Raw genomic sequence first — 23,826 nt, forward strand, 5'->3', positions numbered from 1 at the left:
GATTGACCTATAAAAAAAATTATGACGCATTGCATGCAATACAACATTTTTTTTTTATAGGTTATGTATAGCTCTTCCGGTTTGATTCCGGCCAAATTTTTGATATTAATTGCTCACTTTGCCATCTGCTCAACATTAATATGGAATATCCAAGCGAGCACCAAGCTTTGTTTGTCGGAGAAATACGACTCAATGGCCAGCGATGTGCTTCAAAATCAGTGAGTTTTTTGATGAAAAAATTTTGAATAAAAATTATTTAGAATCGTAAAGAATTATAATTTTTAAATATTCATTTAGTTAAACAAAGGATGTTTCACAATGATTCATTAGGTTTTATCATTCTGATTCATTTAACAAGAAAGTTAAAACAATAGGTTTTAAATAACTTTTTGAATCTTAAAAAAAAAATAATCAAACGAAGGAAAAATAAAATTAATTTCATTCACAAGTTGTTAAATTAAGATGATTTTTTCATCTTCCTTTAATCTATTCTTAAATAATCGCGCAGTTTCTTAGTTTTTGTTAATTACAAAAAAAGACTACATAATAACGCTAGGTAGGTTATTTATCTAATTATTTTCAAAATAGCCGACTCATCACAGTTTTTTGAAACATAAATTTCTAGGTTAACCGCTGGACTTTACGCATCAATAGGAATGATTGCGTTTGAATTGTTGGTATTTCTGACTGGGGTGACCATGTTTAACACCACTACTGCATTCACATGTATCCTTAACATGATTTTATTTAACCCATTAATCACATATTCTTTAGCTTTGTTCCAACAAAGGTTCCAACAAACGATTTGACTGGTCAAATGCAATCGCACAGTTAAATAATGCAATGAAATCCGCTGAAATGAAACGACATTACTTGACATGTGCGAGTTGTTGGAACAAAGCTATTATAAATAGTATTTTTTCAATTACTAACCCTTGGAAATCGGAATGAACATGGTATTTTTTGACTTAACCAAATTATTACAGCGGTTTTATGCCACGCGAATGCTTGCTTGTATTTAAGCTATTTGGTTTTTGATGGTTGGCAATGCGAATGGTTTTGGACGGTTTTTTGCACGTGTTCAGTTGTACCAATATTGTGTGATGTCATTACCATCGTAGATGTTTGCATTAAGAGAAAATATTAGTGAGAAGACTTAAATAGTATTAAATAGTTCTAAATTAAATTATTGATTTATTTTTATAATAAAAAAAATGACATTTTTTACATTTCCTATGTGTAGTTTAATTCAATAAATTGAAATATATCTATAAAATATCAAAAATTCGCCGATAATGATACATAGTTTTGATAAAAATTGGAAAACACCTGTAAAAACGATGATTATGTCGCATTGGTGAACGAAAAAATGTCATGTGCGAATTTATTGTAACTTATACAGTGAATTTCAATTAAGATGCAATATACAAAAATATACTGCCATAGAAACCAACTTTGTCTCACATAAAATGCTAGAATGTATCTAGTTCTAGGTCTAATGTTATTTCTAATGATAGTACTAGTGTAAAACTAGAATTAACACTAGAACTAGAAATATTCGGGTTTAGCCGTGCGTCTCTTAAGACGGCCGAAAACTCATGGTTATCATAAGGACTTCTTCACCTTTTTCCAAGCAAAACATTTCCTTTGCAAAACTACCCAATAATGTGCCTAGCTATGTTGCATTTTATGTGAGACAGTTAGTTTCGGAACTATGGTTATAGCATTCATATATTGCGAGTTCTATGAAATTCGCGGTATAAAATTTTAATGATTTTTATTTATTTAGTAGATATCGGCAAAAAATTACTTTGACTCACGCTAAAAACGTATTTTCATGCAAAGCAAATTTAGTACTTGTTTGCCAAAGTCATGTTTGTATGATTTGTTATGTTACCAATCAGCCTCATATTCCTACTAATGGTGGAGTCATCAGGAAGCAACACTGATTGCGTTACAGTAAATTTTATCACTTCCTTGGTGACTCGTTCGTTTCAGGACTATCTGAATATACTCCAACATGCGTCGTTTCTGATTTTTCCTATCCTTTCGAGGCTGATTTGGTTTTTTATAAGGAGCAAATTGTTGGTCTAGCCGCCTCAACCCTTCTTTTTTATCTGGGCCACTTTAGTATTGACCAAAGATTAAGCTTTCAAATAAAATTAGTAGTCAAATAATACGCATCATTCTAAGGATTTATGAACCCTACATAATAGATTTTATTCATCTTTATAAATTAATTTATATTTTTATGTACACATTGTCAATTTATGCGATTGAATCCTAAAAATAGATCCATTCTTTCCAACGTGCCGAATAAAATGACTCTATTACACCGATTTATTACACTCTAAAAATAGTAGGAGATAAATACAAAATTGTCGTTCTGACGTCAAAGTTGTAAATATCGTCTTTGACACGTGCTTGTCTCTATCATAAAATCTAAATTAATAGTACCTCCTTTTATAATTTGATTGCTTTTAATTTACTTCTACCTTAATCAGTTGGTTAAAGTAAATTGATAGGAAAAGGTTATGATTTTTAAAGAGGTAAACATTAAAAAAATGTTAATGGTAATAATAATTTTGTGTCTGTGTCAAATTTAATTGTATTTCAGCGTTGGGAAAATCACATTTTTACTTTTCAGCTTTTTTTTTTTTAATAAAATCGTCATGGAAGAATAGTTTTTCTCATTCGATCTTTGATTTAAGTCTAAAATGTTGTTGAACGGAGGTAATTAGCATGTTGATTTTTAGGACGAGAAAAAATCGATCGAAAAGTGCGGTGGTCGTGGCTGGACGAAATTATTGATATTGGCCGGTTTTTCGACCACGATAGGGTCGTCGTTGCCCGTAGGCTATAATATTGGGGTTGTTAACTCACCTGCCCAAGTAAGTTCGCCGAGAAAGTCATTTCCGTCTTATTATTATCCACTCCCCACTCACAAAAAAAGTTACTTTTCTTCTTCCTCAAAAAAAAAAAAAAACCGTTTTATTAGTTTTACGTTTCAAGTGAAGTGTGATAGTGAGTTTTCTTATAATCCAAGTAAAGGAAAAATTACAGAAAAGATAAGAACAGTTTTGATTAAAAAAAAACGTACGTATATTTTTACAATTTAAGAATTATAAAGATCGTACGCCGAAGATCGTTATTTATGGGATAAAAATTAATTAAAAAGTGCAGTGGATAAAAGTGTGATTTATGATTTGTGAAAGTGAATTTGATACTGTTTAATTCGTGAAGTGAAAAGAATCCTTTCCACTCACCCTCTTTTAATAAAAAACATTTTTTGATTGTGTTTTAGATTCTGAAGAGATTTTGTAACGAAAGTATGTTTGAACATTATGGGTTCGAAATGAGCCCAAATCAATTGGAATTATTATGGTCGGCTGTTGTCTCAATATTTTTAGTTGGAGGAACAGTTGGATCACTAACTGGTTCTTGGTTAGCAGATAAAATGGGGCGAAAACGGGGCTTAATCGTCGCTAGTTTTCTACTAACTTTTTCCGGGATTTTATTTTTAACTTGTAAAGCTGCGTTATCCGTGGAGATGTTGATTCTTGGCCGATTTATTGTTGGACTTGCAGCAGGTAAAAAGAAATAATCTGAGTTTTTGCATTTAAATTATCATTTTATAATTGAAGGTTCCATAACTTGTATAATGCCAATGTACCTAACCGAATTAGCACCAATTGACTTAAGAGGCGCGGTGGGAGTTTTATGTCCTTTAGGCGTAACATCTGGAGTTTTATTGGCTCAAGTAATTTCGTTACGAAACGTTTTGGGAACGGAAATAATGTGGCCTGTATTATTATCGTTCTTTCTCGTTATGGTTATTATATCTTCGTTGATTATTCCATTTTTGCCCGAGAGTCCTAAATATTTATTTGTTATTAAAAATAACAGAAATTTAGCTTTAAATAGTAAGTTAATTGGTAAAACTGATTTTTGATTTTAATATAACAATTTTTCTTCTTTTAGGTTTAGAAAAGATAAGAAATAAAAAAATATGTGATTTAGAAGAGGAAGTGACTGAATTAGAGGTTGAACTTGCGGATGTAAAGAAGCAAAAAACCGCCGTTGGTTTTTGTGGCGTTTTATGTGATCGCACTTTATTGTTGCCGTTATTATTGGTGTGTAGTATGCAGGGTGGTCAACAATTCAGCGGAATTAACGCCGTTTTTTATTATTCGAAATCAATATTTCAAAACGCTGGTTTATCCGAATCAAATAGTGAATTTGCGACGGTAGCTGCTGGTGCAGTTAATTTAGGAATGGCCATCGCTTCGATTTATATTATGTCAAAATTTAAACGTCGATCTGTTTTTCAACTTTCCACATCTCTCTCTGCATTATTTTTAATTCTTTTAGGAGTTGCAATCACTTACATGGTAGTAATTTTTTTTTAATTAATTATAAATTTGATTTTGATTGATTTACAGACAACCGTTTCTTGGATGCCTTACATTAGCATCGTAGCTGTATTAGGTTATGTTTTCGCATACGGAATTGGTTTGGGTCCGATTCCTTATTTTATAGGCTCAGAATTATTTGAAGTTGGCCCAAGACCTACTGCTATGGCTTTAGGGAGTATGGCAAATTGGGGTGGAAACTTTATAATTGGAATGACATTTCCGTTGATGCAATCAACAATCGGACCAGCTTCGTTTTACATTTTTGCTGTTACTACATTTTTATTATTTTTATTTACACGGTAAGATTAAATTTTTTCTCGTTCGATTTTATATAAAACAATTCTTGTAGACTATATTTGCCAGAAACCAAAGATCGAGATCCAATAGATGTCGCGCAGGCGCTACGTAAAGGTTTTGGTCCGCGACCTCTAGCTTCGCCGGTCGGATCTAGCGCTACGGATGAAACTTTTGCATCGGATGATTTAAAATAATTCTTTTTTTTTTAATAAAAATGTCAATATTAGAGTACAAAAAAATTCTTATGTTAAATAGGGACTTTTAGATATTTTCTTTTTGTGTTGATAACTCCAAGTTTTCTTTCATGATCTCAATATTATTGTAACCCTAAATTAAACTTTTTAAATTAGTAATGCAATCCAAAATGGCTTCAGAGTTAACTTTATATCTTTAAAAAAATTCTTTAATAATAAAAAGGAAACCAATTGCATACTAAGTAATGCCTTTATTTACAAAACTCCTTTTTTTATTTCAACTCGTCCTTAAAACAACTTTGTGTCAGACGTAGATGAAGACAAGGAGCTTTTTTCGCTTTCTCTCAACCAAAGAGATTCTGAAACTTGATCTATTGTAGCTCTTTGGAGCGGATTTGGTTCTAAAAGATATCTAAAGGGAAAGAAAATGCTTTCTTTTATCATGATATTAATTAATGGCAGGAGTTTAGGAACTATGTAGCTCTAAAGATGTGCTTTTAATTAATTAGATAATTATGGCATGTGATATATAATAGGCATGAAAATGATGTTTTAGTATTAAAATAAAAAGTTATTTTACGTACGCTAATAAATGTTTGAGATAATGACAACTTTTCCTCCAATGTCGAAACGTCGCGATGCATAACGAACGATTTAATTGAGTTTTCAACATCTTCTTTATGTTGGTATCGTCGAAAGGCATCGAAGCAGTCAACATGATGTATAAAATACAACCCAACGACCACATATCATACATTTTTGGATCGTAAGCTATTCCCTTTAGAAATAAAAATCAATAAAATAATACTTTTATTTATATATCTAATTTCTTTTTGAAATGATTTTTGTCCAATAAAACTTATTTATAGGACTTAAACGATTTCAAAAAAAAATTAAATTTGTCTTTAAAGAAAACCTGTAGAATTTCAGGGGCTGCATATGCGGCAGATCCGCAAAACGTGTCGCTGAACTTGTAGCAACCACAGTCGTCGACACAACGTCTAGCAAAGCCGAAATCACCGAGTTTTATGTTATTGTTGATCGTAATGAAGACGTTTTCACATTTTAAATCACGATGAGCGATCTCCAAATCATGAAGATATTTTACAGCGGACACCATTTGCCTAAAGAAATTATTGTTTTCATTTAATAGTTATAGTTGTATTAAATATTGCGTCAGAAACTGAAAGAATTCTGTTGGCGTCTATTTTTAAGAAATATTTCACCACGTGCTCTAAACATTTTTTCTCGCGCAACCTCACGTTTATATTGCAGAAGATCTATCCCAAAAAAATGTAAGTATAATTTTAGAATCATTTAAATAACATATTATTGTATGTGCAGAAGTGATTTAAAGTTATAACTAATGATGATTAATATTGTTATCTATATTTATTGAAACATAGATAAATATTCATTTCATTTTACTCAGCAACTCTTTAATTTTTTAAACGAAGGCCTTGTCTTTAAGTATGGCTTTTAATAGAACCTGCCAAGATTTATACAGCTATTTCTTTTATTTATTGCTTGTTGGGTTTATTGAAATTTACAACATGATGATAGGCATTACAATATAATGACTTGTGTTAGCTTGATACAAATTTAATCATTAAGGCTCTACCGCAAGCAACCTCGGCTTAATTAATCAAAGATCTACAACTTCAGGTTGCTAGAATATTAGTCTAGTTTGAGGTTGGTAGAATATTAATCACTAAACCTGGACCGCAGCGACCTTGGCTTAATTATTCAAAAGATGTACAACTGCACTGGATAAAGCCGAGGCGTCACAAAGTGATAACTAGCTTCAGATTCATAGAATATCAATCACTGAGCCTCGGCCGCAAGCGATTTCGGCTTAATTTGTCAAAATATCTGCAACTTCAGGTTACTAGAATATTAGTCTAGTTTGAGGTTGCTAGAATATTAATCACTAAACCTGGGCCGCAGCGACCTTGGCTTAATTAGTCAAAAGATGTACAACTGCACTGGATAAAGCCGAGGCGTCACAAAGTGATAACTAGCTTCAGATTCATAGAATATCAATCACTGAGCCTCGGCCGCAAGCGACTTCGGCTTAATTTGTCAAAATATCTGCAACTTCAGGTTACTAGAATATTAGTCTAGTTTGAGGTTGCTAGAATATTAATCACTAAACCTGGGCCGCAGCGACCTTGGCTTAATTAGCCAAAAGATGTACAACTGCATTGGATAAAGCCGAGGCGTCACAAAGTGATAACTAGCTTCAGATTCATAGAATATCAATCACTGAGCCTCGGCCGCAAGCGACTTCGGCTTAATTTGTCAAAATATCTGCAACTTCAGGTTACTAGAATATTAGTCTAGTTTGAGGTTGCTAGAATATTAATCACTAAACCTGGGCCGCATCGACCTTGGCATAATAAGTTAAAAGAAGTACAACTGCACTGGATAAAGCCGAGGCGCCACAAAGTGATAATTAGCTTCAGATTCATAGAATATCAATCACTGAGCCTCGGCTCAAAAGATCTGCAACTTCATTCTATAAAGCCGAGGTGTTACAATATGATGTCTCGGCCGCAAGCGACCTCGGCTAATTATATATGCTATGAAATGATTGTTGTGTTTGTATGTTGGTTTCTTTGTAAAATGTATAAAAACATCGTAGTCAATGTAGAAGCTGTTCATAAAATTGAAACAATTAATTTAAGAAAATGGTCGATAGATTGAATGCGTTTCGATTTAATTCTATTACGAAATAATGTCATTTCATTGTCAAGCTGAAATAGATAGCCGACCTATTTAAAACGAATTTGGCATCAATTTTAAATTACACTCATCTATTTTTATCAACGTGTCGAAATGATGCGAATAATAATTAATTTACTTACCGGAAATAATGTTTTGCTTTAGACTCTGTTAAAGGCCCGTGACTTTTAATATGCTCCAACATATCGCCGTTTCGACAATAATCCATAAAAATGTAAATTTTTGAGTTGATTTCAATGATATCGTGAACGGTTACGATGTGGGGGTGTTTTATGTATCTGATAATCCTTAATTCTCTTGGTAAAAATCTTTTTATAAAATCGACACCTGCGCACTTTTTACTAATAATTTTACAAGCGACTTTTTGTTCTCCATGATCTGTTTTGACGGTGGTGATGTGCACTCGGCTATAAGTTCCCTCTCCAATTTGTTTTTCAATTTTATAGCCCAATCTTTGGAGGATTTCCACATCGTTTATTTGCTAGAAAAAGATTAAAAAAAATTAATAAAAACATATTTCTAAAAAGTCATGAATCAAACTTCGTTTTTCTGTTTTTTAAAATATTTCACCACGTTCATTTTCTTCGGGACTCTCTTTCAATTTTCGTCCCAACCTTTTTATTTATAAACCCACCGAATCAACTAAAATTTTCGCATTCATCGACTATCTAAGAATAATTATTTCGTTTTAAATGTATCTTTATGACTTGATCATGTCAAACGTCATTTTACATTCATATTTTTTAATATCAATAAAATAATTTTGATTTTTTTCTAAAATATAATAATATAAGTTTAAGTTCAAAGGAGTATGACCTACATGATAAACGTAATTTTAATCTTACAACCAATTGAAAGAGTCGGACCCACAAACATAAATTTAAAACGCCTTAACAGTTTTAAATTGGAACTATAACCGCTAACTTTTAACGGTCATGTTTCTTTTCTTTTTGGAGACCTTAGAAAATAAATCTACCTGCTTTAAATCGAATTTAAGAAAAAGAAGCTAACCTAACCCAATATTTATCAATCTGTAGCCGCATATAAAATGTTTTGAGTTGCTTATCTATTGAATTGATAGATATTTTTGTGTTCAGTGTTAATAATTTATTATTAGCCTAAATAGGTGAGTTCTACCCAAACAACAATGTTAATTAATTCAAACAAAAGTTATAAATCACCATTATCATTTTATAGATAAAAAGTTTCACATTAATTTAGCTTTATTATTATGTTTGCCTACTTAGCCGTTAGTACTTTAGGTTGAAATCGTAACAAATTCGACTCGTTTTAATTAAAAACGTTTCGAACGCCATGGAGTTCGCAGTGGGTGGTTTAGCGGCTGTTGGAGCCGGCTTTTTCACAAACCCTTTAGAAGTAATCAAAATACGAATGCAACTTCAAGGAGAATTAGCTGCCAAGGGCAAGTATACAACACAGTACAAAAACTTTGTCCACGCGGCTTACGTCATAGCGAAACACGACGGAATCGTAGCCTTGCAATCCGGGTTAGCGTCAGCTTTATGGTTTCAATTCTTTTTAAACGGAGTTCGATTAGGTAATAAATTAAATGTAACGAAAAATCGATTATAATAAATATTTTTTGTTTCCGGTTACAAAAAAGGAACTTACGATGTAATTGCAAAAATGGGTTTCATCCGTAATAAAAACGGCGATTTGGTTTTATATAAAAGTGTTTTAGCGAGCAGTTTCGCTGGGGTGGTTGGTAGTCTTGCGGGAAGCCCATTTTTCTTGGTAAAAACACACATTCAAGCACAATCATCGAAAGAAATCGCGTTTGGACATCAACATAATCATGAATCTACTATTAAAGCATTTGTTAATATCTACAAACAACAAGGAGTAAGTTTTGTTTTCTTTAATTTTGTTGTTTGTGATGTATTTTGTAACAAAATGTTTATTTTTAGATAAAAGGTCTTTTTAGAGGATCAACATCATCAATCCCAAGAGGAATCGTTGGATCTGCAGCACAATTGGTTTCTTTTGATTATGCAAAACAACTCCTAAAGAAAAACGATTATTTCAATAACTATCCGTTATTGCAAATTTTTATGGCCAGTATGATTGGAGGGATTAATCTAACATTGCTTTTCACCCCTTTTGATTTGATAAGCACGCGTTTATACAACCAAGGAGTTGACGCGAACGGAAAAGGGCTCTTGTACAGTGGATATGGAGATTGTGTGAAAAAAATATTCAAATCCGAAGGATTTTTAGGATTTTATAAAGGAATAGGACCCCAATATGTTCGAATTGGACCTCATACAGTGTTGTGTTTGGTGTTTTGGGATGAATTAAAAATGATCCATTCTAAATGGAAATCATGAGTAAACAAGAAATTTTTTCTCTCTGTGTTCGTATACATACAAAAGATTTTCTGGTGTTCTAAATAAATAAATTTTTAAACAATGAGGTTTTATTTTTAAAACCATCACACCACATCTTACCCTCTCTTTAAATCATTTTTTATTTATATCCGAAAACGCACGGCTAAACCCGAATGTTTCTAGTTGTAGGTCTAGTGTTAGTTCTAGTTTTACACTAGCACTATTACTATGTAGAATTAACACTATACCTAGAACTAGAATCATTCGGGTTTAGCCGTCTTTAGAGACGTGCGGCTAAACCCAAATGATTCTAGGTCTAGTGTTAGTTCTAGTTTTAATTGTTATGCAGCGCTATACCAAGAACTAGAACCATTCGGGTTCAGCCGTCTTTAGAGACGTGCGGCTAAACCCAAATGATTCTAGTTCTAGGTATAGTGTTAGTTCTAGTTTTACACTTGCACTGTCACTAGAACTAACATTAGACCTAGAACTAGAAACATTTGGGTTAAGCCGTACGTCTCTTAAGACGGCTAAACCCGAATGATTCTAGTTCTTGGTCTAGCGCTGCATAACAATTAAAACTAGAACTAACACTAGACGTGCGTCTGAAGACGCACGGCTAAACCCGAAACTTTCTAGTTCTAGGTCTAGTGTTAGTTCTAGTTTTATTTCAATAAAAATATACAACATAGTGATTTTATGCTAACTAGCGCTACCTACCAGCCGTCTTAAAAGAGGTACGGCTAAACGGAATGTTTCTAGTTCTAGGTCTAGTGTTGGTCTAGTTTTATTTGTTATGCTGTTCTTTGTTATGCAGCGCTAAATTGTTGTATATTTTTGAGCTATAACGAACACTGCGTTCCCCGCATAGATCCACTATATTGAGGTTTTACTGCAATGTCAAATTATATTGACATGTTGCGTTTTATGTGGGACAAAGTACGTATGCCTACTACCTACTACGCCTGGTTTCTATGGAAATGTATTATATATTGCATCTTAAGTAAAATTCACAGTACATTATATTATAACAATTAATTTTTAAATGATCAGACCACATTTTACCCTTTCTTTGAAACGTTGTTATTTATTTACATCCGAATGTTGGCATTGTGCCTAAAACCTCCAACGCGAAGCCAGATGATACACAGAAGGAGTTTCGAATCGTTTTCTGTCGGTACGAAAGTCCATGGGGCTAATTTTAAAACGCCGCTGTCAAGCGACTTTTTGTTTGGGGTCGGCTTTTGCGAATCATCAGTTCGCAGCAAGTTTTCGCCTGAATAGGATCACGCTGCATTTAGGTACGGTTAATTTTCGCGAACGATGCTTCTTATTTATTTTTACAGTGTACCATATCGAGAAGTAATCACCGAATTGAAACATTTTTCGATATCCACGTAAGCGGACGTTTTTTTTACTTAAATTTATTTTTTAATACATATTTTTTAGTCTTTGATAATGGATTTTATAATAGCTGGTTTAGCGGCTGTTGGTGCAGGGATTTTTTCGAACCCCTTAGAAGTGATTAAAATTCGTATGCAACTTCAAGGGGAATTACAAGCACGTGGTGAACATCCCGTACATTATCGGAATGTTTTTCATGCCACTTATACAATTGCGAAACACGACGGGTTACAAGCTTTGCAAGCCGGTCTTGTTCCCGCTTTGTGGTTTCAATTTATTTTAAACACGTGCAGACTTGGTAATAGTGTTATTATGTTAATTGGGTTGCCTATAAACCGTTTGTTATGTTTCAAAAATAGGGGGATATGATTATGTGATAAAAAAGGGATACACAAAGAACGAAAGGGGCGAAACGATTTTTTATAAAAGTGTTTTAGCTGGGGGATTGGCTGGAAATGTTGGGGCTTTCGTTGCTAGCCCTTTTTTTCTTGTAAAAACACACCTTCAAGGTCAAGCGGCGGAACAAATAGCGTTTGGGTATCAACATCATCATGCGGGGATGTGGTCAGCTTTTAAAAAAATATTTACGGAGCATGGAGTAAATTTATTAATGTGGTTTGATAAAAAAATTAAATGTTTTTATTTTATAGATTCAGGGTTTATATAGAGGATCAACATCGGCGATTCCTCGCTCATTTTTAGGCTCAACAGCTCAATTAACAACGTTTACGTACTCAAAAGAAATTTCGCAAAAATATAAACTCCTCACAAATTATCCACTTCTTGAAACATTCATGGCCAGCATGATTTCCGGCTTATTTTTAAGCGTTATGATTACCCCTTTCGATTTAGTTTGTATCCGACTTTACAATCAAGGTAATTTTACAACCAATCATTATTCTGATTTTATGCAATAATTTTCTTTTAGGTGTTGATTCAAAAGGAAAAGGTCTCTTATACAACAATTTCTTAGATTGCTTCTTAAAAGTTTCAAAATCGGAAGGTTTTTGGGGATTTTATAAAGGGATAGGCCCTTGTTATTTGAGATTAGGTCCTCACACCGTGTTAAGTTTGGTGTTTTGGGATATTTTAAAAGACGTTCATAAAAATATCGATCAAAAAATTTCTTTGGTGCACACAAACTAAATCAACATTCAATATTTTTCATTCAAAAACAGTTATTTAACTTTAATAAATCTGTGATAAGTCAATATTTTAAAATAATGTTGGAATGTAAAAATGTATATTTGTTCAAACGAGTTAATATTATTCTGTTTTGTTTAATAAAGATTATCGTGAGTGTTTGTTGCGAGTATGTAGCACGTTTTCAGTTGCTGGCAGTTTAAAATCAAGACGTATAAATAGACCCGTGTGTAAATGTGCACGAGTTAAACGCCTGATAACAACAGAATTCAATTTGAGGTCCTTGGCGGATATTGTGTGATTTGTACTAAATTTAAATTAAATTTTTTTTAAAATATTTATTTGTATTTTTATAACACTTTCTTATTACATAACTTATTTCTTTCCTAGCCGCTTTATTCTTTGTTTGTTGAAGACCCGAAACCTTAATAAGTGTTTGTTCACACCGTTCCCGGTTCTGGGTGGTTCTGGTGCACGTGCAGTTCTTCACGTAGACCATCCGTTCACGTTCACGCCTTCATAAATAACCCTGAACGAAAACGGAGGTCCTTTACTATAATATAATAATTCTCATAATCAATCGAAGAGAATTAAAAAACGTGACAAATCCAACGTACTCTCGATTTAAAATTTACGAAAATGATAAAAAATTATCGACATTAAATCAATTCAAAATGAGATTAAAATTTTACAATATCACGTGCGTAAAAGTCGTATAAAAACTTGGGTATTTTTAGGTTTATATCATTCGTGTTTTGAAATAGAAGATAAAAACAAATCTTATCGGGCTTTGAGTTCATTTTTCGATTTGTTTTTAGATAGATATTTGGGGTCATAATTTATAAATAAACATTCAGTGAGATTTTGTAAATCGTAAATTAATTTTGAATGTTTATTAATTCAATTAAAGATAAGGATTTTTATGAAACGGTATCCTTAAAATCACTTTTACAAAGAAAAGGTTATAATTGAAGTTATTCGCATTATTTAAGTAGATAAATACTTAATAAAATCAGTTTTATTTAATCAGTTAAAAGTTGTTTGTTTGGAGTTTATTTGGAGATAGTAAAATTCATAAACAAGTTTCAAATTTTCAGTTTCAAAAATGTCAATTTGGGTTTAATCTTTATTATGTCTAATAATAGATTTTAATGATTCACTTTTTAATGATTCATGTTTTGAATCTGTTCTGTCAGGTTTTGAAAAAAAGCAGACTTTCATGCATCATTTACAAAGAAAAATGTGGACTGTTGCAATTATTGTGTTAGGTGCACGTGTATACGGTTTTTAGATTTATTGTGTTAAGTATATTCCAGAACATACAATGTTATTATTTATTTATTGTTATTAATAAATCATATTGAAAAATGATTACTGTTAATGATTATACTTGCAAGTATTGTGTTAGGTGCACGTGTATGCGGTTTTTACATTTATTATTTTCACTATTTTCCAGAATAGTATTACAAAAATGATTGAAGAGAAGTTGAAGAAGAAGTTGTACTATCTATTTTGATTACATTAGAATCAAAAACATTTCTGGAAAATTGTAACGAAGAATACTGATTTTAGTATAGTCTCTAGTTTAGAATTTGGTTTTAAATTCTTCAATAGGTCGTTTTGAAACCAGCTTTCAAACAATGCCGCGTCCATATCTTGATGGTAATCAGTAAAGTAATGTCTGATGTTTCTTACAGACACTAACAGGGCATCTTTTGTGAAACCATTTTCTCCGCCTGCATGAAGAATAATCACACGCTTCCCTCTTTGAACATGGAGTTGCCAGTGCGCATTTCTGACTTCCACCAGATAGAGCTTTTTTTAATACATCGTGAGTGTCATACCAAGTTTCATCCAGATAAATTATGTCCCGCTTCTCTTCGCAATATTCTCTGATTTTTTGTATAAAGTTCTATCTCTATGTACTTAGTCGCGGAGTTTCCATAATATGAGCACACTTCTTCACAATATTTCTTGCTACTCAAACAAATATGTAATTCAGTTGAAGTAACTGATGTTTCTTCCCATGGTTGATCTTCCTTTCAATAAGTATATCTTCCGAAAAGTAAAAGAATACTGACGACTAGAATACTACAAAGAATTTTTAATTTAAAAAAACTAATTAAAAACCACTTAAACAACAGGGTATTAATTGTTTAGACTCTAAAAATATAAATTTGAAATACATTGAAAAGAATTATGTACGCCTTAAAAAAAAAGAAAAAACACTTAAACAGTATTTAGAGTACTAATTATTGTTTACATTCGAAAAATACAAATTTTAAATAAATTGTTGTATTTTCACACAAAGTAATGGTATTTATGCTTTTAATAATATTAGAAAAATCGGAGACTATAAACAGCTCCACTGCCTAGGCAGCATAGCTGCATCTGCTTCTTAATAATGGTGATGTATTAAAAGAAGTTGTGCTACCTGTCTTTTAGTACTTGAACTATTGCTTCGGCAGTACAGATTTGGCCTCTTAATAACGATGATGCATTGAAAGAAATTGTACTATCTGCTTTATAGTATTAAACTCCAAATAATGCATGTGCATTGCAAACAGTGTTACTTATCTATTTCTTTTTTGAATAATTAGACCACTGATTCGGCAGCATAGCTGTCTCGGCTTCTAAATAATACATACATTGCAACATGTATGTGTTTGCAAACAGATTGACATTTCAAAAAAACTAACCTTACCCAATATTCTTTCAAAACTAGGCTATCCCAACATATACCATGATCAATATCAATATATCAATGTAAAATGGGTCAGGTTGATTGCGCCGGGTGATTAGAAACTCAAAAATAATAAATATAGCAACAGAAATGAAATTATTGAACTTAAACTGATTAATTGTTGAACTTGCAAAGATATATTTAGTGATGCAAAAAGGCAAAAATATAATTAGTAACCACAACAAAGTAATAATTTCATTGTAAACATAAAACTATTGATAGATTTTTTAATATGTGCACATAAAATGATTGTTCTCGAATTTTACAACGTATTATAATTTTTAATTGGCACCATTACCAACGAATTTAATTAGTTCAAATAAAAAGTTAGGTTAAACGTCAATATCAAACGTCATTTAAAATATCTAATTAATATTCTGACTAATCAATCATTAACATTTTTAATTCAATTTACTGATGATATTTTGGAATATATTATAATTTGATATTCTTAGATCGAGTATTAGATTGTCGCGTAGTATTTGGAAAAATAATAATTGCACTTTGTACCTTATGCTATAACTATAACATTCATCAAGCAAACATTACCAATTTCACGTAAATTACAAAGTTCATCGATAGTAATTTATTTAGCAAACAACGTTATCAATTACGCGAAAAGTCTCGTCTTTTCCTTTTTGTAACAAAAATTTGCAACTAAATTAAAATAAAACGGTTAATATTAAACAGTATGACCCCGAGGTTCATTGTCATTCAAAAAATCGAGAACCACCATTCGAGAAATGATTATAAGGAGGAGTTAAAAGCGTCCGTTTCACAAAGCACATGTTACTACTACTGTTTATGTTTACATCCTAGTGTAAACAGTACGAAACGATAAGAGGGGCCCTATTTTAACCGGGGAGAACGCATAAATACCACGCGTACGGTTCGTTTCGAATCATTCCGAACAAAACCGGCAACAACGACGTTTCAAAGAGAAACTTGCAAGTTTGCTGACTATTGAGTATTGAATTAAAGTTTCATTTTATCTTTTTGTTAGTGGTTCTGTGCGCGAGGTGAATACATATATTAATAGGAGAGAAAAAAAGAGAATTTTTTAGTTGTTAAAATGGCATCGTCTAAATTATTCGCAAAGTTTAATATTACGATTAAAAATTTTAATCGAAAAAATGGACCGAAAGTTTTAATCAATATTTCATCTACGCATAATAGAAAATGTAAGTTTTAAAAAAAATTATTGAAACTTTTTTTTATTGAAACCAGTCTGTTAATGATTAAAAAAATAAGAATAGTGAGTAAAATTAATTCGTTTTGTATCAAAATCGAATTATTAATTTGTTATTTTTAAAATACACTTTTTTTTCTAAGTTTTTAATTCTTTATTTAACTTTCACTTAAATTTCTTGGGGTTTTTCGTTAAAAAATATTATTTATTGTTGTTTGCTTTCTTCCAATTTGATTTCTTTTTTTAATTTGATATGTTAAATTCTTGTTGGGTGATGATATGTTACATTTAATTCTTCTTCGGGTTGTGCACATCAAGTCTAGCGGTTCTCTCCTCGACATCCACGCGACCATCGCATGATATAACCAGTTTCACACGGTCGCAAAACTAACGTATCTCTCGCTCTAACATTCTCCATTCTTCGATCAGCGAACAGAGCCGGATACCGAATTTTGCGACTCTAAAAACGTTCTCACTTCGAAGGTCACATACCAAATAAAAAAAAAAAATAAACTGCGCACTAAAAACATAGTTTCTTGATTTCAAATCACCTTAATAGTTACATGTATCTCTCAAATAATATTAATTTTGCTTTAATTTTCAGATTCAACGCGTTCAAAAATTATTGTTGAAAAACCAGTCGTAGAAATCGGCGGAGATGAAATGGCCAAAGTTCTATTTGACCGTGTAAAAAGAAAATTAATAATCCCCTTTGTAAACTTAGAACGAGATTACTACGATTGCAGTTTAAAAAATCGTAATCGTACTGAAAATGAGATCGTCGATGAAGCGATTCAAGCGATTAAACGACACAAAGTGGCGATTAAATGCCCAACTACAACCCCCAACGAAAAAGCTATACGCGATCAAAAATTAAAACAGATCGTTTTTCCCAGTCCTAATGTAATGATAAGAAACGCTTTGAGTGGAACGCAAATTCGGGAGCCGATTATTTGTAAAGGGGTTACCAAGTTTGTGCCGCGTTGGAGGAACCCCATTGTAATGTGTAGACACACTTTTGGGGATCAATATGGGGGTAAAGATATTGTTTTGAATGAACCGGGGAAGATTTCATTGCAATATACAACAGAATCAGGGGAGAATTACAAATATGAATTTGAAGTACCAGGAAAAGGGGTTGCTTTACTTACATACAATACGCAAGAAAGTATTGAGGCTTTTGCTGAATCTTGTTTCCAAATTGCTTTGGAAAGGGATTATCCCTTATTCTTTACAAGCAAACACACTCATTTAAAAAAGTATGATCAAATTTTTGTGGATACTTTTAACAAGTTATATAAAAAGTAAGTAATTATTTATAGTATAAACTCACCGTGTTGTCGTTTTTGCTTGAATCACCTATTGTTTTACACTGAAACGAACTTTTAAGGTAATTTTTTGTTGATTTTATGAAAGAGCAAACTGTCAAGCGAAATTTGAAGTTCATTTCTACCAATATTAAAAAACAAAAAAATCAATTTATAATTTAATTTTATTTAAAAAAATTAATTAACTTTAATTATTAATTAATTTACCATTAAACAATAAAAAATTTAAAATCTTTAGAAGTTGATAAATATTAATATATTTTAAATACACTTAATTAAATCCAAATACATTTTGACATTTCATAACCTAAAAATTAAAATAATATTTTATTTATTATATATTTTATTATTTATTATTAAATTTAAAATTTTTAGGAAATACAAGAAAAGATTTGATGCAAAAAATTTATCATATGAACATAAATTAGTAGACGATATGGCAGCTTATGCAATTCGTTCAAATGGAGGTTTTGTATGGGCCTTAAAAAGTTATGATGGGGATGTTTTGTCCGATATAGTCGGGCAGGGTTTTGGTTCAATGGGAATGATGATGAATAGTCTCCTTTCGCACGATGGACAAATGATTTTAACGGAACCGGCTCACGGGGTTATTTCTAGACATTATAAGTAAGTTTCTGTTATCACTATCAACGTTATTAATCATTCGATTTCTCAATGTTGTTGCGTCAATAAATATTGATAAAGTAAATTTATTTATTAATACGAATTTTAAAGTTATCTAAAGAGGTCATCAAAATTGTAAACATAATGTAATCTAAAATGTGGTATTTAAAGAACTTTATTTTGGTTTAGGAAACATTTAAACGATGAGAAAACATCTACGAATCCGTTATCGACTATTTTTGCTTGGACAAGAGGTCTTCAACATCGAGCGAAAATTGATAGAAATTATGATTTGTTGCATTTTGCGGAATTATTGGAGAAGTGTAGTCGGCAAACGGTTGAAGAGGGCCATTTAACCAGGGATTTGGCTTTGTGTACTTATGGCCATAATTTCCATGACAATGTTTGCATCAGCACCGACGATTTTATTGAGATTATTGCCGAAAAAGTCGAGGGACACTTTGTACAATTGTTTATTGAAGAAGAAGTTGAGGTTAAAAATTAAAGCTTAAAGAAAACAATCTTAATATTTAAGATGTATTTACATATTATATTTTTTTATAAAAAATAATTATTTCTATATAACATATTAAACTTTTTTACTTATCACTTTTATATTGGTTTTTCTTATTTAATTCATTAAAAATGATAAAGCTGGTCGAAAATCTTCTTCTGGTTCTACACTACTTAATAATTCCTCTAACTTTGTATTCACATCAATCATAAATGGACGATGTGGCTTTTCTTTTACGCATAATTCGGACATTTTAAATAATTCCTCATCAATGTTTATATCATTTAAGGACCACGAATCTACTTTTTTATCTAATATCGATTTAAAACTACCGTTTAAGATCTCTTCACTTACATATGTTAACTAAAAAAATGCAATTAATAAATCAAATTAAATTTATTTGGTAATTTACCAAGTCGAAACTACTTCTTTCAGGATCAAATGGTTCGAGCCCTGTTAATAATTCTAACAGAATAATACCAAAACTGAATGAATCCAATTTAACCGAAATATCACCCCTAAATAAAAAAAAAATAAAATAAATATATTACGTGGAGTATTATAAATTATAACCTTTATAACTAAGATTATGACAATTTTCGTTTTTTTTAATGTTTAAACTAATTTTTTGCTTATTAAATTCGTTTTTTTTTTTCTGATTACAAAATTATAGGGTTTGCCAGGTCTATTTCTTAGTGTTTTAGAATAAAGCTAAAAACAAACTTTTTTAGTGCAGTAAAAGATATTAAATTTACAGTTTCCTGTAAATTACTAAAAATTAAAAAACCATATTTCTGATATTTGAAACAAATATATTTGTTGAACTATTTAATTTATATTTGTTTTACACAAAAGTTGGAATAGATTGCATTATTTCACATTTTTTATTAATATTTAATATTATTAAATGACTTAATAAATTATTGATAGATGGCGCTGATATATGTTATTATTTTTACGAATTCAAGCGAACATTTGTTATCAAAGCAATATTTGTTTGTGTTCAAAAATTTTGTTCAAAAAAGTGTCACATTAAAAATCCTGTTTTTACAATGAAGTATGAAAAGTTTAACATGTTGGACTACATTTCTTTGACGACACTAGATGGCGGCCATGGCGGCGTTTAGAAATTTTATTGAAAAAGTTTATTTTTAGCTTTATTCTAAAACAATGAGAAATAGACCTGTCGAACCCTATACAGGTGGTTCAGTTTTTAATCGGAAAACTTTACTAGGACGTAGTACTTGCCAAAATAACACAAGTTCTTTTATATAAACGTAGGGTTGTTTGTTTTCGAGTTATGAGCTGTCAAAGTTGAGCAAAAAATTTACATTATAGCAAATTAATAACAATTAAAGCTCGAACTAACACTAGAGCTAGGACAAGAACAATTCGGGTTTAGCCACACGTCTGTGAACACGGCTACACCCGAATGATTCTAGTTCTAGGTCTAGTGCAATACTAAAACTAACACTAGTCCAAAAAATTGAAAGATTTGGGTTTAGCCGCATGTCTCTCAAGACAGCTAAACCCGAATGTTTCTAGTTCTAGATCTAGTGTTAGTTCTGGTTTTAATGCAATAAAAATATACACAATAGTGATATCTTATGCTAGCTAGCGCTACCTGCCACTGTCACTAGAACTAACACCAGATCTAGAACTAGAAATATTCGGGTTTAGCCGCACATCTCTCAAGATGGCTAAACTCGAATGATTCTAGTTCTAAGTAGGTCTTGTGTTAGCACTAGTGATAGTGCTGGTGTAACATTAGGCCTAGAACAAGAAATATTCAGAGATGTTGCATTTTATGTGGAAAAGTATGTATACAGGGTGACTGGTACATAAAATTGAATATTGAAATACGTTGTTCTAGAGCTCATTTGTAATTGATTAAGCCAAATATGCCTTATGCAAAGGGGAATAGTTTAGGAGTTATTTCAATTTTTTGTTTTTTGTACAAGTTCAGTACATACTCTTACAAATCTTGAAGTTTAGAGAGTAATAATAGTTTCTTTGGCAATGTATTGACTTCTCTAGATAGATTACACTCTAATACACACTTTAAGTTGAAAAACATTTTAAATATTTCGATGCTTTAAAAATATAGGGTGTGAAATATGTAATATTGTATATAATATTTACCTAATTCCTTCTGGTGACATATATGGATCAATTCGTGATATACTAACAGAATTTGTAGAACTATTTTTGAAAAGTTTTCCAGTACGAATCTAAATTTACAAGAAAATAATCATTTTAAAAAAATTAATTCATTTAAAAATATGGTTTTTATTTACCTTTATAATATTTTTTTGATCTAAATAAACATTAACACTTCGGAGATCACGATGAATATGACTAAAATTATGTAAATAAGCTATAGCCCTGCTGATTTGGACTGCAATTTTCAATCGGTTTGCACAACTTAAATTATTCCGTTCATCACGGAGTTTATTTTGTAAATTATCTGCATCCATGTGTTCATAAATAAAACAATAATACGGATATTCACAGCAATAACCTAACAATTCAACTAGGTTTAGGTGTTTAAATTGGCAAATTTTTTCAATTTCTTCTTTAAAAGAGTATAAATGAAAATCGTGGTAAATTGGAGAGTGCCCATCGATGGTGATTTTTTTAACTACATTCGTTTCTGATCCAAAAAAACCCCTACATAAATATTCTAAACTGTTAAACTCAGATTCCTCTTGAAAAATTAGGTTAGATTCATTAAAGTTATTGGTTGATTTAATGAGAGATTCAAAAGAAATATGAGGTAATATTATTTGCTTATCATTGAGTAAATCTACTAAGATTTCTAATTGATCTTTTACATTCATCATGAACGGTCGGTCCGCTTTTAAATCTTCAACGCATTTTTTACAGATTTTATATAATTCTAAACCAAAGTTAATGTTTTTATGGGTCCAATCCCCTGCTTTTTTGTCTAAAATTTCTGATACATTTTCGTTGTTATCTTTTAATAATTCGCGAACAAACGTTAACTAAAAATAAAAGAAAATTAATCGAAAATTTATATTACAACTTTTTCTTACTAAATCATAACTACTTCTACTGTGATCTAAAGGAGGCCAACCTGTTAATAATTCCAAAAGAACCACCCCAAAACTAAACGTATCTAATTTAACAGAAACATCCCCCCTACAAAAAAAAAATTAATTATTTTCCACAATTATTCATTTTTTACCTTGTTCCTTCTGGAGACATATAAGGACCAGTACCGATAACGTTAACAGTATGAGATGTGGTGTGTTTTGATAAACGAGCAGTTCCAAAATCGCACAACTACAAAAAAAAGTATGATACAAAAGCATTTTAATATTACAACAATATTACTTTAGGTTTCTTTTGAGCATCAAGTAAAATATTGGCTGTTTTAATATCTCGATGAATAAACGGTTGTTTGGGATTTGCTATATGCAAATAACAAACGGCCTTTGATATCCCAAAAGCGATTTCAATCCTAGTCTTCCACCCAAGTTCATCTACATTGTTTGCATTTAATCGATTATTTAAATTTCCACCAGGTATGTACTCATAAACTAAACAAATACTTGGGCCATCGCAAGAATACCCTAACAATCCCACCAAATTATCATGTTTAAATTTGTATAAATTTTCGACTTCAGTTTTGAACGAATTTAATATGTGATCTTGTAAATTTATCATTTGGCCATCGAGTGTAATCTTTTTAACCGCAGCGGTTGGTTCTTCTTTTAACCCTAAGGCTAAATAAACAGATCCATAACCACCAGAACCCAAAAAACGTCCAATATCGCCGTTTTCTAATTTTACAGTTGAAGGAGTTTTATCAAAATTATTGGTTGCTTCTTTTAAATCATGATAATTAAAATGTCTTAATGGTGTGTTTAAAGATAATGATTTTCCTGGGGCGCTATCAGAACGATCTCGACGTACTCCTGGAAATGGGTCCATTATTGTACCTTCTAGACACAAACTTTTCAAATTAACATATTCTTGATTTGGAATTATCACACTTTCATCTTTAGTGTTAATACGATCAAAATCAGGTAAATACATTTGATCTATTGATGTACTATTATTATCCTCAGTTGATGTTGAAACCACATCAGAACCATTTTGTAAGGTTTGTGGTTCATTATGACTACTAATCCGCATTAAATTTGATAAATCGGGTATATTTACACTTTTATTTTCATAAGGGGTTGCGTTTTCTATTGAAAAGGATGGGTATTGTAAATTTTGAATTTCAGAGGTAATTGAGTCACTTTCAATAATTCTTAATTCTTCCGTGTTTAACACAACTGGAGCAGAAGGACCTATTGTAGGTCGCCTAGTTATGTTCTTATTTAACAAAGATGCAATGTATTCTGTTGCTTGACGCATTTCAAGGGTTTGTACCAAATGAAAGAGATGCCCCAAAGTGGGGCGAATCCGTCCTGAACTGCCCCATTCTTCAAATAAGACGTCTGTTGGTGCCCGATTTGAATCTTTACTGGCTTGTTCTATAATTCTAAAATTTTTACACAACATTTTTATCATTTTAAATAATTCATAATCTTATTTCTTACCTGATATGATCAGAATTATATCTAGGCAAGTTGTGTTCACCTAAGGAACAATGATAATGATCTTTTCCTAATAATTCTGGAATGTTGGACATCAACATTTTCCAATCGTCTTGATTTTGCAATATGCTAACCAATTTAGAGCGATATTTCGGTGAAAGTTTTCGTATTTCTAATGATTCTCTTAATTCCATTTCAAATGCTTTTCAATTTTAAGTTGATTAAAGGCAACAAGTGTTTTCGAAAATTTGACAGGAGAAAATGTGAGGTTAGAAATTTTATTATTAATTCACATTTTTATTATTTTTTTT

The 23,826-nt window shown here is 31.4% G+C and overlaps 7 protein-coding genes across 12 annotated transcripts in view; 4 read left to right on the plus strand and 3 right to left on the minus strand.

The window, feature by feature from the left end:
• The first annotated feature begins 133 nt into the window (after positions 1 to 133).
• Positions 134 to 5,148, plus strand: LOC111427401 (solute carrier family 2, facilitated glucose transporter member 1-like). Its single transcript, XM_023062531.2, has 7 exons — positions 134 to 218; positions 2,757 to 2,891; positions 3,305 to 3,590; positions 3,645 to 3,923; positions 3,982 to 4,391; positions 4,443 to 4,714; positions 4,765 to 5,148. The coding sequence occupies exons 1-7, from the start codon at positions 141 to 143 to the stop codon at positions 4,904 to 4,906; spliced, it is 1,602 nt and encodes a 533-aa protein (XP_022918299.2). The 5' UTR covers positions 134 to 140; the 3' UTR covers positions 4,907 to 5,148.
• On the plus strand, positions 154 to 19,045 carry LOC111427402 (uncharacterized). Of its 2 annotated transcripts, none has more exons than XM_071193966.1 (4): positions 154 to 218; positions 17,083 to 17,782; positions 18,182 to 18,433; positions 18,620 to 19,045. In XM_071193966.1, exons 1-4 carry the CDS (start codon positions 203 to 205, stop codon positions 18,933 to 18,935), a joined length of 1,284 nt encoding a protein of 427 aa, XP_071050067.1. In that variant the 5' UTR covers positions 154 to 202; the 3' UTR covers positions 18,936 to 19,045. The 2 variants fall into 2 exon arrangements, with proteins under 2 accessions (XP_071050067.1, XP_022918300.1); XM_023062532.2 differs by lacking the exon at positions 154 to 218 and adding an exon at positions 16,160 to 16,470.
• LOC111427403 (testis-specific serine/threonine-protein kinase 3-like) lies at positions 5,143 to 17,928 on the minus strand. 2 transcript variants are annotated; one of them, XM_023062533.2, is made up of 5 exons: positions 17,812 to 17,928; positions 7,774 to 8,132; positions 5,823 to 6,030; positions 5,491 to 5,684; positions 5,143 to 5,318 (listed from the first exon to the last, which is right to left on the minus strand). In XM_023062533.2, the coding sequence occupies exons 1-5, from the start codon at positions 17,923 to 17,925 to the stop codon at positions 5,195 to 5,197; spliced, it is 999 nt and encodes a 332-aa protein (XP_022918301.2). In that variant the 5' UTR covers positions 17,926 to 17,928; the 3' UTR covers positions 5,143 to 5,194. The 2 variants fall into 2 exon arrangements, with proteins under 2 accessions (XP_022918301.2, XP_022918302.2); XM_023062534.2 differs by lacking the exon at positions 17,812 to 17,928 and adding an exon at positions 8,192 to 8,382.
• LOC111427406 (solute carrier family 25 member 35-like) lies at positions 5,908 to 10,081 on the plus strand. Of its 4 annotated transcripts, none has more exons than XM_023062538.2 (4): positions 5,908 to 6,201; positions 8,914 to 9,209; positions 9,276 to 9,514; positions 9,580 to 10,081. In XM_023062538.2, the coding sequence occupies exons 2-4, from the start codon at positions 8,966 to 8,968 to the stop codon at positions 9,997 to 9,999; spliced, it is 903 nt and encodes a 300-aa protein (XP_022918306.1). In that variant the 5' UTR covers positions 5,908 to 6,201; positions 8,914 to 8,965; the 3' UTR covers positions 10,000 to 10,081. The 4 variants fall into 4 exon arrangements, with proteins under 4 accessions (XP_022918306.1, XP_022918305.1, XP_022918304.1 ...); XM_023062537.2 differs by having other exon boundaries at positions 5,922 to 6,201; positions 8,899 to 9,209; XM_023062536.2 differs by lacking the exon at positions 5,908 to 6,201 and adding an exon at positions 8,552 to 8,777 and having other exon boundaries at positions 8,899 to 9,209.
• On the plus strand, positions 11,197 to 12,883 carry LOC111427404 (solute carrier family 25 member 35-like). Its single transcript, XM_023062535.2, has 5 exons — positions 11,197 to 11,396; positions 11,449 to 11,701; positions 11,763 to 12,001; positions 12,054 to 12,279; positions 12,332 to 12,883. Exons 2-5 carry the CDS (start codon positions 11,458 to 11,460, stop codon positions 12,547 to 12,549), a joined length of 927 nt encoding a protein of 308 aa, XP_022918303.2. The 5' UTR covers positions 11,197 to 11,396; positions 11,449 to 11,457; the 3' UTR covers positions 12,550 to 12,883.
• The window catches only part of LOC111427490 (transcription factor B4), a 57,994-nt gene continuing 52,560 nt past the window's right edge, over positions 18,393 to 23,826 (minus strand). Inside the window, exon 4 of the mRNA XM_071193967.1 lies at positions 18,393 to 18,510. Within this exon, the coding sequence (XP_071050068.1) occupies positions 18,393 to 18,510 (118 nt within the window). The remainder of the gene's footprint in view (positions 18,511 to 23,826) is intronic.
• Positions 18,954 to 23,763, minus strand: LOC111427400 (uncharacterized). The gene is made up of 8 exons (XM_023062530.2): positions 23,519 to 23,763; positions 22,302 to 23,460; positions 22,153 to 22,250; positions 22,001 to 22,106; positions 21,242 to 21,949; positions 21,087 to 21,175; positions 19,357 to 19,462; positions 18,954 to 19,307 (listed from the first exon to the last, which is right to left on the minus strand). The coding sequence occupies exons 1-8, from the start codon at positions 23,707 to 23,709 to the stop codon at positions 19,062 to 19,064; spliced, it is 2,703 nt and encodes a 900-aa protein (XP_022918298.2). The 5' UTR covers positions 23,710 to 23,763; the 3' UTR covers positions 18,954 to 19,061.

This window comes from Onthophagus taurus, chromosome 2 (genome assembly GCF_036711975.1).
Source record: "Onthophagus taurus isolate NC chromosome 2, IU_Otau_3.0, whole genome shotgun sequence".
NCBI lineage: Eukaryota > Metazoa > Arthropoda > Insecta > Coleoptera > Scarabaeidae > Onthophagus > Onthophagus taurus.